Source organism: Micromys minutus, assembly GCF_963924665.1.
Source record: "Micromys minutus genome assembly, chromosome: 29".
In the NCBI taxonomy this organism is placed as follows: Eukaryota; Metazoa; Chordata; class Mammalia; order Rodentia; family Muridae; genus Micromys; species Micromys minutus.
In genome coordinates, this window is record NC_137964.1 from 19,152,842 (window position 1) to 19,169,186 (window position 16,345).

Consider the following 16,345-nt stretch of genomic DNA (forward strand, 5'->3'; position numbering starts at 1 on the left):
CTAAGCCCAGGTCCTCAGCAAGAGCAACAAGTGCTTTTAAGCCCTGGCCCATCTTTTCAGCCATGATGCTCCCAAAGGTGTTGGTATAAATTTAGGTTTCTCTAGTTTGCCCCATAGAATCCTGTGAACTCTTCAGCAGTCTACCTCCAAATGTTTTCACTTCCATGAAACAATCTAAACTACAGACTGATACAGAGAAGCCTCAGGCCAATCCCCAACTCCATACCTAGCAAACAGCATTTCTCAGCTGCATTCGGGGCTTCCTTCATCTTACCATCTCCACTTATAAACCACACAGTATGTCCTAAAACCGACACTCAATGCCTCTCCACGATGCCCCCTCCATCACAGCACTGAGAGTCAGACTGAGTATAACACAAATGTAATCTGAAGGGCAAGCTAAAGGCAGGGCTAGGGAAGCCCTGACTTCTAATAGAAGCTTGTGGGAACTCTGAAGAGGTAAGAAGCAGGATTTTATGATCTGAGAGCAGATCTGGTACGACAACTAGGGAAACCTGAGACTCCACCATCTGTACTTGAGCTTGGCTGGTCTGAGGTACACATCCCAAAACTATGGTGTTAAACCCCTGGAGTAATGTGTGCAGAACAGAGGGGGCTCAGAATGACTGCAGACCTAACTGAGCTGGCCCGTGAAGGCTCAGGTAATCCCACATAGCTGTTGCTTACAGCGGTGATCTCAGGATCGGACCAGGGCTACTAGTCAGATACTGAGAAATAAAGTACAGGGCAAAAAAAAAAGAGTACAGGGCAAATCTAAAACATTAAAGAATCAGTTCTGGGTGGAAACTTGGGTAACATACTAAAAAATTACTTAACACACAGTGCCAGAGTGACTTAGAGTTGACCTCCAACTGTATTATGATGAAATCCACCAAGTCAAACAAAACCCAGCTCCTGGCCTGACCTCAAGGACTCCAGCAGTCAAGATAACTACACAAAGTAATAATCCCTGGAGCAAAACAGAAGGAAGGTGATTTCAAGATCAAATGTAGGATTTAAAGAACACATCAGTAGTTCCTCTGTTAAACATGATTCTCGTTTTAAAATGCACTGACTCTCTTAGTTGGCATTCACCCCCTTCACCAGCCACGCAGGCCAAAAGGCAGAAGCCAGCCCCACAGTGAATGAAGCCTGTTGGATCCCTCTACTGGACATTGTACAACACTGCCAGGAGCTCTTGCCCAATATGATTATTTCAAAGGTTACATAAGGCTTGATAAATAATTAGTTTAAAGACAGCAAATTGGAAAAGGGAGCCAATAATGCTCTACTGAAGTGTCCTTTCAGCTTATGGAGATTACAACCAATTTTGAATCAATTTGCAAGTTGGTTCTTATTTTATAGGTCTCTCTCTCTCTCTCTCTTTCTCTCTCTCTCTCTCTCTCTCTCTCTCTCTCTCTCTCTCTCTCTCAGGGTGGGGAGCAATACTGGTGCTGGAACCCAGAGCCTCGGCCATGCCCAGCAAGTTCTCCACCATGAAAAAGATGCAGAGACCATACCCAGACAGTCCACACAAACACCTAGAAAGGACTTGAAAACCACTCGTGAGAAGGCTCAGGGATTAAGAGTGCACTGCTTTTGCAGAGAACCTAAGTTCAGTTCTCAGAAGGGTTGTGTCAGGCAGTTCACAACCCTCTGGAATCCTGGGGGATCTGCACTCACCTGAACTTATCGATGTACAAACACACACTCGCATAATTAAAATGATTTTTAAAAGCAACTGCCATACTTATTAATGCCTATTGCCAATGGTAACAATGAAAACCCTTAGAAGTTTGGCTACGCACTACAAAACAAATAGCAGCATTAACAGAGGCTCTGATGGGATTGCCAGTCTAAACTATCTAAATATAGTATTCAAAAGGCCCAGGATACAATTCACCAAGTTATTTCAACAAGGAAAGTGCAACTTACTTTTAGAGGGAAGGAAGAGATGGCAAACTCATGCTAACTTGGATCTTGGAATTATCAAAGATGTCAGCTACCACAACATGAAACAAAAGTGGTCTTGAAATGAATGGATGACCAGTCGTTCTAGCAAAAGGAAGTCATTCAAAAGGGGGAGGGCCGCCACAGTTGGTGTGGCTGGATCAGGGGCTGGCATTGGCACAGTATTTGGTAACTTGATTATTGGCTATGCCAGGGATATCATGTCCATTTATAAGGAGCCTCCTCCAGTAATGTGGGTTATACTTGACACTGCTGACGTAACTAAGATTCATGCATTGATCACGGGCCCATTTGACACTCCTTATGAAGGGGGTTTCTTCCTGTTGGTCTTTCAGTGTCTGCCTGACTATCCCATCCACCCACCTCAGGTCAAACCGATGATAACAGGCAGTAACACAGTGAGGTTTAATCCCAACCTCTACCGCAATGGAAAAGTCCGCTTGAGTATTCTAGGTACGTTGACCAGCCCTGCCTGGAGCCCAGCCCAGAGCTTGTCCTCTGTGCTTATCTCCATCCAGTTCCTGATGACTGAGAATCCTACCACAACGAGCCAGGCTTTCAACGGGAAAGGCATCCAGGGGACAGCAAAACTATAATGAATGCATCCGCCAAGAGGCCATCAGAGTTGCAGTCTGTGACATGATGGAGAGCAAGTGCCCCTGCCCTACCGGGAAGTCAGTCCCTCTTGATACGCCTCAGACTGATTCCACAGAAAGTGCTGGAAAGGCTCCATAATGAGAATGCTGAAATGGACTCTGACAGCAGCTCATGTGGGACAGAGACAGACCTGCACGGGAGCCTGAGGGTCTAAACCCTGCTCCTCTGCCCCTCCCCCAGCTCGAGTCCCAGCAGAGCCTCTCCTCTCACCCCGGGGACAGGCGAATAGTAGTGACTAAGTGTGTTTTTCTTGGGGTGGAGCACAGGAAGACTGATGCTATCCCTACTTTGTTTGGCTGTTCTGTCTGTAGTCACTGTCCTCCCTTCTGCCCTACCCCCATTCCCTGGGGATTTGTGAACATGGACAGCCAACAGCTTGAAGGAATTGTGTGGCTGGGACTGAAGACTCCTCCCTTTATCCTTCCCTCTCCTTGTCACTGGCGCTGTTCCTTTCTTTGAATTTAGCTACAGTGATCTTCGGCTGATTGAGTAAGAAGTTAGTTTTCAGTGGATCGGGGTCAGAGAACCCACCCTTCCCAGTTCGATACAGTCCACACTTTTCAGGTTTGCTGTTCTGGTTCCCGGTGAGTGGTTAGTGATCCACATGATGCAGGCCTTCTGCTCAGTGTCCAGCCCTGAGGAATGGAGAACTGCATGCCCTGCCCGCTGCTATAAAGGTCTCTCCCTGGAGAGATAGGGAGAAGACAGGGCACAAAGAGGGATCTCTCTCTTGGGAGGGCAGAAAGCAGAGAACTGGACAGTCACTTGGGGAAAAATTTTGACGACATGGAGGCTGGGTCATATGTGGAGATTTGAAAAGGGACCCTGCTTCCAATTTCCCTCCTCCATTCCCAGAGCTAGTCCAGGGCTGAGAATGCCTTTGGCCTGTGGGTCCAGTGTTGTCTGTTATCCATGAATTGTTCCCACTTTCAAGTGACAATCTTTTCCTTGGTCCTGCCATGGGGCAGAGCATGTCTGGCATAGAGAAACAGTGTTTAATAGTAAAGCTCAGCACACTCCAGCACCAGGACTGGCATGGAGTCAAAGCAGCAAGGACGGCTGGGTGACCCATGAAGCCTCACATGGCGAAGAGGATGAGGAAGGCGACCATCAAACAAAAGAGTCCCATGGCCTCAGAGAGGGCAAAGACCAGAATGGCATAGGAGAAGAGCTGCTGCGTGAGAGACGGGCTCCTAGCATAGCAATAATCAAGCTACCAAGCAATGTGCCAATGCCAGCCCCTGATCCAGCCACACCAACTGTGGCGGCCCCAGCACCAATAAACTTGGCTGCTGTGTCGATGTCTGGGAAACAACACTGGTCTGGAATTCCCGTCTGGCCACCTGGAGAGGGGAGCTGTTGCAGGAAGGCTTTTTAGATGGGCCTCTGGTCTACTCAGAGACAGGCACAGGCCTGATTGGATCCCTGGTACAGGAGCGGATCAAAACCGGAGAAATACATTTTTCAATCTTGCAGCTTCTTGGTCTCAGCGCTCAGCTCCCCCACTCACCAGCAGCCTAACTTCTATGCCCTGATTTTAAGTTGAGAAAATACAGGAGTAAAAGAGATGTCTTTATATCTGACTACATAAATGAAGTTTTCCTTTTTTTCCCCTTTTGGTGCAATAAAGTTTGTTTTGGCAGAAAAAAAGAAGAAGTGGGGATGAAGGGCATGGACGCCGTACTGGAGAGATGGCTCCATGGTTAAGAAAGAGTACTGGCTGCTCTTTCTGAGGACCAGGGTTTAGATCTCAGTACCCACATTAGGCAGCTCACAAACCCTTGGAACTCTAGCTCCAAAGGATCTGTTGTCCTCTTGTACCTCCAAAGGCAACTACACACACACACACACACACACACACACACACACTCTTTAGAAGCTATTTGTGTTCAGTGTTCTTTAAGAACTTAGTACTGTGTGAGCCATCATCATCCTGAGGGATAAGACAAAGCTTCCGGAGGGCTGGGTCAGTGATTCAGCGAGATCCACCTAACGTGTGCAAGGCCTAGATCTGATCCCAGGACTGAGCACACAGACAGTGAACTTACAGAGCAACTTTTGGAAGTTACCAACACTAGGGCTGATCTTAAAGATATGGGAAGGTTTTCTCCAATGCAAACCCTTAATCTGTGTTTTTACCATTTGTAAACTAAACTCCCATGTCAAAGGCCAAGAAAAGTTGCTGGTAAGCACCTAATGTTCAGATAGACTATAATCAAGCTGCTTCTACTTCAAGCAAACACAAATGTCAGGTGACTTCATTGACCGACCTTAAGAAAGTACTTACATAGAATGTACTTTTGTGGTTGGTTGGTTTTTTTCGCCTGCCTTCCCTCCCCCTCCCTGCACCCTCCAGTATCCAACAGTGCTGGGGATGAAACCCCCTCATCCATGCTAGGTAAACACTGAGCTATACTCTCAGAGCAGTTCAGACTTCTGAACCCTGCTTTTAATCTAGTCTAGCTGTAATGACAGGCAGTAAAGAGCTTCCTGAACCGAAGCTTCCTGAACCTGAAGAAAAGACTCTGAGGGAAGCACGCTGTGGCTGCAGAGCTGTATGTGTGAATCTCAGTTGTCTTTCTGCAATACTGTGATCCTACCTTAAAACAGTGCTGCATACAACTGTGAGACCACAGTGGGACTGAATGCAGACATGGCTGCTGCATACAGCTGTTCAGTGACATTACTCTTACCAAATTTCTTGGTACCTGTCATCCCCTGAGGATAACTTACTTGGTCAGCTTGTGGCTTTTCATTGCTGTGAGGAATTCTTGGACGATCTCTGGACTCTGGTTCCTACATGGTGTTTTTGATATGTATTTTAATGTCTAAAGAATAAATACACAAAAAAAGGCAAACGTAAGTTATAGAAATTATGAGGCTTTTAAAAGAGATCTATTTTTATTTTCATGAGTCTATACATGTATGTGCACTTTAATATTTATGGAGGCAGAAGGCTTCGAAACCTGAAACCAGAGTTCCGAGCAGCTGAGTCACCTAGCATGGGAGCTGGGAGTCCAACATGGGCCATTCCAAGCCCTAGGATATAGACATTTGAATAAGCTGGAGAGATGGCTCAGTGGTTAAGCATGCATACTGCTCTTGCAGAGAACCCGGGTTCAATTCTTAGCAGCTACATGGTGGCTCACAACTGTCTGTAACTCCAATTCTAAGGATCTGATGCCCTCCTCTGACCTCCACAGGCAAACAGGCATATACATGGTACAGACATACATGCAAACAAAACACCCATATACAGAAAGTCTTAAAAGAAGAAATTTGACTAAGGAAAAAGGAAAGCAGTGCTAGAGTTTAATAGGCTAAATTTTCCAGAATTTTAAGAGTTATTTTTTTATTTTTAAATTCTGTTTCCTGTGTGTCTGTATGTACGTATGTTTGTAGAAGTACAGGTTCCTGCAGAAAAAGAAAGCAACACTGAAATTAGCTACAGGTGGCTGTGAGCAGCCCAGTACAAGTGCTAGAAACCAGACTCAGGTCCTCTGCAGAAGCAATAAGCGCTGAGCCATCGCTCCAGCCCCCAAGGCAGTCAAGTGTGACAGCACGAGCTTCAGGTTTAGCTGACTCATCACTATAATGTAATACCTTCTCGCTGTTTCCTTTTGGTTCCCAAACAGGTTAGGAGAGAACAACCTTAGGAATTTGTTTTGCTATCTTCCTTTTTTTCTTTATGCTTCTGGATTTTTCCAAGTTTTTCCTTAAACAAAGCCTTGGGTTTTGTGTGTGTGTAGTAAAGAATCTGGCCAGCCAGGTGGGGATATATGCCTTTAAACCCAGCTCTAAAGAGGCAGAGGCAGACAGAGCTCTGTGAGTTCCAAACCAACCTGGTGTACAAGTTCCAGGCCAGCCAAGGCCTGTCACAAAAGACTGAAGAAAAAAAAAGAAGAAGAAGAAGAAAAGAGAATTTGTGTTTGCATAGAGAGAGTTTTAGCCTTTGTCCTAGACTTGTAGGTGGTAATCTTGAGGTCCTTGCACTGCTACCCCTGGGCCCCTGGGTCATATGCTTATCAGCATAACTTATTGGCTAGCCCTACCTGTATAGCTTTAGAGCAATGGTTAACCAGTAAGACCAGTGCACACAAGCCCAGTGGGGCTTCCCCGTGCCATTCCATGCCTGTGCCACACAATGACTGTCAGAAAGTAACATGGCCCAAGTCTATGTGACAACAGTAGGAATCATGACTTGGGTATCCTCTGGGTTTTTGTTTTTTTCCCTCTTGGCTAATTTTAACCCTTTCTTTGTAGCGAGCTGTCACTGTGAATGTAATAGCTTCTCTCCAGGGACGTGAGGGGGAACTCACCTCTTGCTGGTCACTGGACAGATGGTAAGCATTGCTAAAACACTGTTTAAATCAATATTAGTGTTTTCTCTATTCTCATCATAAGCACTAGTTCCTTCCATCTTCTTGTAGATAAGCAAAGACCCTGTGGGATGAGATGCTTTCACCCCCTCACAGCTGTGCTCTCCTGTACTGAGTTACAGGACTATCAGTCAAATAATCAGTGGGCTACCACACTGGCACAGCCATTCTGATGTCTCCTAGAGGTCTTGGGGAACTGCAGTCGCTGCTGCTTGCTGTGGCTCCTGAACAAACAGAACTGTTTTGAACAACCCACACTGGATTGTTGTTGTTGTTGCTGTTGTTGTTACCGCAAGCCACAATCAACTCCTGATGATCCTGCACACATTACCATGCAAACCAGAGGAAAAGCACTTCCCGATGTAAGACTTGTGTGAAAGAGACGAGGCTATGATTGAAGCAAACATACACCCTCATCTGCATGTGAGGCCTGCTGTGGTCACTACAAACAAATACCCCTTACTATGGTTGGTTGTAATTTGGCACACATTAGAAATTACCCGAGCAGGAAGCCTCACCTAAAGAAGTATCTGACTGTCTTAACTGATGTGGGGAGTCCCACCCAGATTGTGCTAGTAGTCCAGCCTCTCCTACTAACTTGCCCCATTGTTGATGCTTCCTAAGCTGATATCAGAAACTGTTTCCAAGTTTTGTCATGGACTAGGGACCATCAGCTCTCCAGGAAATGTGTGGGCTTCCAGTCCCACATAGGGACTACTTAGGTACCCAGCTTTGCAGACTGAGCAACTACCAGTTGCCCCCACCCCAAATGACAGACGGCCATTGTGGAACTACTCTGCCTGCTGAGGGACTAAGTTTCAAGCACCAAGTAACTACAGGGTTCTCAGCTCTCGGGTGTGATTCTACCATCGTTACTGTTTTAAAGCTAACTGTGCGTGTGTGAGAGATATTTTTTTTCATCCCATTAATTCCATTTCTCTAGAGAACCCTGACTAGCACAGCCTTCTCTGACTATCTAAGCAGGCTGTTTGGCTCGTTGGTGAGATGACTGGGGGCACACCTTCATCCTCAGTGCTGCCTGCCTTCCCTGATGTTGCAACAGGTTCAACAAAATGCTTCTTTTGGGTGATTTGGGTTTTTTGTTTTTTCTTATTTGCTACTGCTTTCTCCTTTTCCATCTCTAGTAGGCGAGCCACACTGGCAACATGGGGACGTGAGAGACAGCAAAGCAGCAGCCCAGATGGTGGTGGTGCAGCAGCAGAGGTGTTAACTGCAGAGCCGCTGGCAGCCCAAGCTACAGAAGTGGGGGGGCAGCTGGAGAGACCAAGCTGCAAAGGTGGGATGGGCAGGCTGCTCTGACAACGGAGACGACACAGAGCGTCAGGCTGGCAGCAATAGCAACAAAAGATCAATGGCAGCCGCCCCTCAAAGCAGCCATAGCGGGAAGAGAGCACCCAGACAGGAACAGGAGAGACAGTGAGAGTCCGAGGGAACGGAGGGCTAAAGCCAGAGAACACAGGCTGTAAGGAGCCACAAGTAGCCAGGGCGTGGTGGCCCGTGCCTGTAAACCCCCGGCCCTGGGAAGTATGAGCAGGAGGATCGGGAGTTCAAAATCTTCCTGGACTACATAAGAAGCCGGGGCTATGTGAGACCCTGTCTCAGAACAGACAGACCGAGAAAAGAGAAACTGCAGGTGTACACAGCTGCTAGAAGAGTTCCAGAGAGCTAGCAAGTGTTTAGGGCCAAAGGCGTCAGGCACCATAGGCCTACAAACTGTAACCCTGGAACCATCAAGGGCTGAAGAGTCCTAACTCCTAGTTGCTGGGAAGCTACAATGTCAACTGCTGCCAAGAACTGTGCAATCCTGACTTCCTAGGCCTGCCCAGGACCTGGACCGCTCAGAGCTGGAAGTCACACTACCAAAAGCCTGCTCGAAGTTATAACACTAGAGGGCACCATGCGCTGCGGCTCCCACCCGCTGGCTATCACCTCCAAGGAAAGAAAAGCTGCTGCAGACCAGCACTCTATCACTGTGAGAGCTTCCCTGCCTGCCTGCCCAGGACTCTCAGCCAGCGAGAGGAGAAAAAGGATCCTAGCCAGCTGAGATCACCTTATGGTGGTTCAGGTAGGGACCCCGACTGTGCACCTAGTGTCTACAAGGGAGGGCATTTTATGCTGTCTTACTGTCGGGTGGCCACACCCCTCCCATTTTCCTAAGCAACAGCCACCCTCCTGGCTGACGAGACCCTGAGAAGTGGAGCTGACCTCGTAGGTGATGGAGTTCAAGTTCTGCTGCCCGGCACTATGTTTGTTCTTCCCACTCTCCTTCCGCTGCTCTTTGAGATCCGTTAGTAACTGGAACACCTAGGAAGGGGCATGGGAGATACCGGTCAGTAACACAGAGAGATGTGCCTCTTCAAAGGGTTTAAGACAGTCAGGTAAGGCCACTTTCTTTTCACAAGCCTGCTTCCCAACATCTGGTCTAGAGCAAAGTATTATATCCTAGAACCATGCAACATCTTTTAGATGCTCTCTTAGCTAAGTCAGTTCAAATCGTCCATTTAGTCAGAATACTGGAAAGATGGCTCAGACATGGCTGTGAGCACTTTCTGCTCTTACAGAGGACCCTCACATCAGTCAGCTCACAACCATCTGTAACTCCAACTCCAGAAGATCCATGGCTTCTATGAGTACATGCGCAAACACACATACAGACATACTAAAAATAATAATGTAATATTATTATTACCATAACAATATATTACTAGTACCTATTATGAACGAGAGCCTCCCTACTTCTCTGAAGAACTATATTATTATAATATATTATTAAAATTAAGACCCTTAAAAAATAACCGCGAAGACTATTTAAAAATATGTATCACAGGCCCAGCCAGTAAAAGCACTTGCTATCAAACATAGCAACTTGAGTTAGATGCCTGTACCCACATGATAGGAGAGAATCAATTCCCACAAGTTCTCTGTCCTCCTTGTGAATGGGGATACACATCACACAGAATAAATAAAATGCAATTTAATTTTTGAAATCATTTATCACTAGTCCTTCTATCCCAAAGCCTTTATAAGTATTTGAAAGCAAAATTTCCCAAGCTAAATATTTTAAAGGGGCTTTGCTTAATACACAGTCTAGTATAGCAATTTCTTTCTATAACAGAAAGAACATGAGACAAATGATATAATATAGCATTAAAAAAAAATAAGAGCCAAGGATATAGCAGTGGCAAACTGCTTAATATGTCAGAATCCCTGGGTCCCCAGCATAACAAGAAAAACGAAGGGAAATGCAATGGATTCTTAGAAGTCAACTTTCTCCATAAAAGAAAAGCAAACACGGACAGACTCTGGAAATTGCAGAAGAGTACCTATCATGAACCAGGGCCTCCCTGCTTCCCTGAAGGACCATGTGTAGTTCACCAAAGTCAGATCACTCCAAGATCCATCAGGGGCCACCTGTCCGGTGTTGAAGCTGAAACTTCAAATGAGTTCTCGTTTCTAAAGGAAACTAATGCAGTATCTTCACGAGCAGAGACTAACCAAAAGCGGACAATACAATGGCCCACGTGGGGGTCCTCACCTCATAGTTACTGAGCAGTGCAGCATTCGCATCCTTCCTGCAAAAGAACAGTGAGCACTCATAAGTTCGCATCCTTTCAAGGTTAAGTGCCTACAAAATAAACCCTTCAGGCAGGGCCAGCTATCTCACTCAGGAATTCGGAAACAACCTAGAACTAGAAATGCCCTAAGTTCTGCTCCAGTTAGCTGGCCTTGCACCAGTAATTTCAGATAGAGACAGCGTTCCTTCTTCTTTTAATATTATTTCTGTGTGTGCATGTGCCTATGAGAGTGTATGCATGTACTACACAGGTGTGCCTGTTGTGTCTATATTGTGTCTGTTCTTTTTGTGCACAGAAGTCAGAAGATGCACTGAACCCTTTAAAGCTGGAGTTTGCAGGATGTGTGCTTATGGGTGCTGAGATCTGAACTCTAGTTCTTATTATTCTTAACCACTGAGTCCCCAGACTTTCGTTTTTACAGACAGCATATCACAAATCCATTTCTTAATGGAAGACTAAGATACCATGTTATCCCAAATCTATGAAGACAGAAGTTGAGGGGTCGGAAATCTAGCACAAGTTAGCTACAAGAACATAGAGGCAAACCCTCAAAGGAACCCCACTCTAGAAGGGTCTGTAAGTATCAAGAGCATCAGAAATGCCTGGAGATTCAAGTGCTGATTTGTCATGAGCCAGCATCCTTGTCTCATTACCACCACCAATCACTGGCATCTTGGACAGCCTGAGTCCTGCCATGCCGACAGAAACGGCCCATGTACTTTAACACTGGCAGTGTCACCAGGAACTCCAGAAAGGGTCAAGGATCTTGTGCAAGAGTCACAGAGACGTCATATAACTAGTTGCTAAAAGCCTGGTTTTTCCCCTGGTGTAACAGCTGATTAAGCAAACTGTCACCAACCCTGTGTGAGCACAGCTACGGCACAAATAACTGATCCACTCGGCAATTCCGCAGAGATAGCACATCAGGAACGGCACAGACCACACGGTGCGTTCCACACCATCCAGAAGAGGATGGATTGCTGTAAGCAGCCTGGAGCTTACTATGATAAATAAGTAACAACACAGTTTTGAAACCAGACACATATAGGTTCTGATTTCCTCTCTGTTAAGTGTAAAATGTAGATTTATTGGGCCAATTTCTTCCCAAGATCACCCTAGCTAAAACAAGATATGGGGATAATTTAGTCCAGCGTGGGAGGTGGAGAGATGGCACACTGGTTATAAGCTCTTGCTGCTCTTGTAGAAGAATGGAGTTCAGTTGCCAGCACCGACATCAGACAGCTTACAACTGCCTATAACTTGTTCCAACACTCTCTTCCAGTGTCCAAGGGCATATGCCCTACATGGTACCCAGGCAAGCAGACACACACATACACATATAAATAGTTTTCAAACAAATTCAAGTGCAACTTGATTCTAGACCCCCACACTATCACTGGCCATCTGAATTTTCTAAAGTGAGATCCTCTCTACAAATAAATCTCACCTATAACGTGTAGCTTATACTGTACTCATTTGTAAGGTCACATAATGTGATTATCTAGAACACTCCAAGTACCTGAGAAACAACACTGTCATTATGTTTACCTAAGCTCCTAAACTTCTCACTTCAGAAAGATGCTCAGATGAAACTCAATGACAGAGTTTAAGATTAGGACCTCCATGAATGGGAGCTCTCGTTTTAAAAAAAAGAGAAGATTATTTCCGGCTGGACAGATGGCTCAGTAGTTAGGAGCACTAGCCACTCTTCCATTGGACCTGGGTTCAATTCTCAACACATACATGGAGACTCACAACCATTTGTGATTCCAATTCTGGGGGAATCCTATGCCCTCTTCTGATCTCCAAGGGCACCAGGCATGCACATGGTATATAGACATACATGTAGACAAAACACCTATGTGTGCAAAATAAGTAAATATGTCAACTCTCACTGAAACCTCTTGCAGGAACTACTGACAGGATTTCAACTCTACAGATGACGAAGCTGAGGCCCAGAGATTAAAAGGACTTGCTCACACATTAGGAAGCCCCAGTGAGATGGAAGACTAGGAAAAACGAAACTAGACTCTGTGAAGGGAAGCTAGTGACAGACCCCAAAACCTTCAGGTGGAGCAGTCTAGAACAGACACCATGCCGTCTGCTCCTTCACCAGGAGCTCGTCTAGATGGTGAAAGGACAGCACAGCATTCCAGAGCTGTGGGCCCAGGGATGGCTGCTTTCCCTGGCCAACAATGGCGGAAGAGTCTCCCACAGCTGACACAGGGGTCACCTTCGGCCTCAGGTCAATAGCACAGTGACGTGAGCACAGAGCCTAGCCACATGCTATTGGTAATTCTGCAAACAGCCTCGATTTCACAAATCTCCTGCTTCATCCCAAAGACACCTCGCCCAAGTCACAGAGCATTCTATTCAGAAAGAATCTAACACAAGAAAATGGTGCAGGACTCAGCTGGAAGAGGGCTTGTCTAGCATGCACAAGGGCCTTGGTTCCAAATATACCAGGCAGGGCGCCTATAGAGATGGAGGCAAAATTATGGAAAGTTCAATGTCACCCTGAGCTACACAGAGTAGGAGGCCAATGTGAGCTAAACGAGAGCCTGTCTTTAAAAAAAAAAAAAAAACTGAAAAGTCAAATCAAATCATGTCCACTTAGGCAGGAAAGCAGCCCACAGGCTTCCTGTTTCTGCCTGAAATTGAGTTACACTTGCTGCGTTCTCAGAGCAACACTGCTCCTGGGAGATCTCTTCAGGGACCAACGGCTCCAATCCCCTGTCACTGGTATATGTCACTTCCAAATCACAAGCTACTCTGCTGTTGTGGTTGAGAAATGTGACCTTGCCACTCCAAGTCACTCAAGATAGCACAGAAGTGGGCACGGTGCTGTGCACTTGTAAGAACAGCACGCTAATGGCTGTGGCTAGAGGACTGCATTGGGTACACGGTCTGTCTCTCTGTCTGTCTGTGTCTTTCTGTCTCCCTCTCTTTCTCACACACACGTGCACAGATGTAAGAATCTAACAACATCAACTCCTTCTCTAGCAAATACAGAGAGGGAGGGAGGGAAGGAGAAAGGAGACAATTGAGAATTCTCTTTCACACACAATATGAAAAAAAAATAGGGTGTTGGAGATTTGGTCCAGGACCTGCCACATGTTAACCAAGTGCTTACTACCAGTCTCTCCAGCCCTCATGCACAGTTAGTCTGTCTGAGGACCAAGAAAACGATCCAGATACTGCACCCTGCAGACAGCCTCTGGCTGGAATTAATAAACCAATTAATCCGTTGCTTTCCAGCCCTTCCCCACCTTCCTCTCCTTAGTTTCCATTCCTTTTTGTTTTGAGGGACAGTGTCTCACTGTGTAGCCCAGGCTGGCCTCTATGATCATGACTCCCCTGCCTCAGGTATCTGAGTGCTAGGAATGTGATTGTGCACCACCATGTCTGAGAGACCTTACAACCCAGCCATTCAGCCAAATAGTCAGATTAAGTGCCAAAACATTCTAGGCATAATTTTATTCAGCACGAGAGACTGATACAGGTCAGTGCTATGTAGCACATGTGCTTAGCATGCAATCCCTGGAACCAAACTTTCTGTCAATGTGTATACGAAACACCTTTTCCCATGAAGGCCTACATGAGCCGTACATCTGAGAAATTTCTTTCTTTCTTTCTTTCTTTTTTTAACTTTTATTTGTATGAGTACACTGTAGCTGTCTTCAGACACACCAGAAGAGGGCATCAATCTCATTACAGATGGTTATGAGCCACCTTGTGGTTATTGGGACTTGAACTCAGGACCTCTGGAAGAGCAGCCAGTGCTCTTAACTGCTGAGCCATCTCTCCAGCCCCACTTGGAAATTTCTCTTTTAAATATTTTTTATTTATTTATGTATATGTGTGCACACATGTTCAGGTACCTACAAAGGCCAGAAAAGAGCATAGGATAGCTCAGGGAAGTTACAAGGCGTCACAGGCCACCTGACGTGGGTACTGGGAACTCAGTTCTTCTTCATGGGCAGCAAATGTTATTAGTCCAAAGGAAATGCTATCAAAGGTAGTTTCTACCCTCGATAAGTTCCTACAGTCACCACTAGGTTGTTGGCGTAGGAGGGCAGTTACTTAGTGTTCTTGAACAATTCCTTAGTGAACTGAAGCTGACTTACTATTGGAATTTTACCCTGCAAAGTTTGCTGAGTGTGCTGAATCAGTCCAATGGAAGTAAACAGCCACTCTGGAAAACAGAATTCTGAATACACAGAACAAGACGATCTATTGACAGTCTTTCCTTAAAAGCACACACAAATGCACACAAAACAAGTGAGCAGTGCCTATTGCCACACACTTGACTTAGGAACGGAATGACGAATGGAATTGCTAAACCTCTCTAAGCTTGAGAAACGTGCCATCAATTCATGTTCTGAAAAGCTACCCTTTGATACAAGAAAACAGAAAGCGTCAAAGTCAATGGACACTTCACCCACAGCTCCCGTCTCACAGACAGCCAACCGACCCTCTCTTCTTAAGCCTATTGCTGGTCTGTGATGTGCCTGCTGCTTCTCTTCTCTAAGTCTCTACACTGCTAGCTGTAAAAGGAAGATAATGTCCACTTCCCAGCTCCAGCTATATAACAGACCATATACTAAGACACAGGGTGCTGCACAGATGGCTCAGCAGTTAAGAGCTGGTACTGCTCTTGCAGAGGACCTACGTTTGAATCCCAGCACCCACATCGGGTGGCTGACAATCACCAGTAACACCAGTTCCAGAGGGATCTGACGCCCTCTTCTGGCCTCCAAGAACACTGTACTCATACACAAACCCACAAACCGAGACATATACACACATAATAAAAAACAGTGGTGGTGCAAACCTTTAATCCCTCAGCACTTGGGAAGCAGAGGCAGGCAGATCTCTTGAGTTTGGGGCTAGCCTGGTCTAGAGAGTGAGTTACAGAAGATCCAGGAATACTCAAAGAAAACATGACTCAAAAAAAAAAAAAAAAAATTGTTTAAGCCTTAAGAAAAAGGGGGCCTTGGGAGTACCATGACTTAGGAACTTAGCTCAGTTAGCAGAGTACTCTCCTAACATGCATAGACCTGAGCCCCATCCTCAGCGATGCATAAACAGGGCATGGTATCATATACCAATTAGAACAGCACTGAAGAGTAGAGGCAGGAGGATCAGAAAAGCTCAAGGTCCTCCTGAGTACATATCAAGTTCAAGGCTAACCCTGGATACATGAGACCCTAGCACAGGAAAAAGGAAAGAAGTGGGTAACATACAGTCTAATGACTGGAAAGGAAAAAGAGATACACTCTTTATGTAAACAACCTGACAAAAAATGATAAAAGGTCAGAAACATTTTTGGGAACCACCATCATAAAAATGAGTAAAAACAAGAGAATATATGCAAAGAAAGTGTCCCAAGATGAAATACTATGGTGTGAAACATTTAGACATCAGCAGGCGAAGAGGAGGAGCAAGAAACGGACGCCAAGCAGCAGGATGCAGGAGAGCCGGGGGACGTGTTAGAGAGCTGACAATGTTCACGGTTTCACACACAGCTACCCAAGGATGGAGAAAGTTGAACCAGACAGCCTGAGCTACACAGTGAGAGACCTCCATCTCAGAGTCTGAAGGCCTAATGTAATGTGGCTTGAGGTGAAGACAGGACATCTGAATTCCATCATCCTCAGCTAAACAGCAAGTTCAAAACCAGCCTGGGCTACTTATGACTCTGTCTCAAAAAAAAAAAAAAAAAGGCTGACCAACTGTAGT

The 16,345-nt window shown here is 45.8% G+C and overlaps 1 protein-coding gene and 2 pseudogenes across 3 annotated transcripts in view; 1 reads left to right on the top strand and 2 right to left on the bottom strand.

Annotated features, from left to right (window-relative positions):
- CRCP (CGRP receptor component) overlaps positions 1-16,345 on the bottom strand; it is a 36,456-nt gene that overhangs the window by 18,213 nt on the left and 1,898 nt on the right. The window contains exons 2-4 of the mRNA XM_080940662.1: positions 10,564-10,600; positions 9,234-9,332; positions 5,362-5,456 (exon numbers count right to left, since the gene is read on the bottom strand). Of these exons, the coding sequence (XP_080796788.1) occupies positions 5,362-5,456; positions 9,234-9,332; positions 10,564-10,600 (231 nt within the window). The remainder of the gene's footprint in view (positions 1-5,361; positions 5,457-9,233; positions 9,333-10,563; positions 10,601-16,345) is intronic.
- LOC308439240 (ubiquitin-conjugating enzyme E2 Z-like) lies at positions 2,043-2,782 on the top strand (annotated as a pseudogene). The gene has a single exon. The product of its transcript is annotated as a ubiquitin-conjugating enzyme E2 Z-like (transcript).
- On the bottom strand, positions 3,707-4,329 carry LOC308439241 (ATP synthase F(0) complex subunit C1, mitochondrial-like; annotated as a pseudogene). The gene is made up of 2 exons: positions 4,313-4,329; positions 3,707-4,107 (listed from the first exon to the last, which is right to left on the bottom strand). The product of its transcript is annotated as an ATP synthase F(0) complex subunit C1, mitochondrial-like (transcript).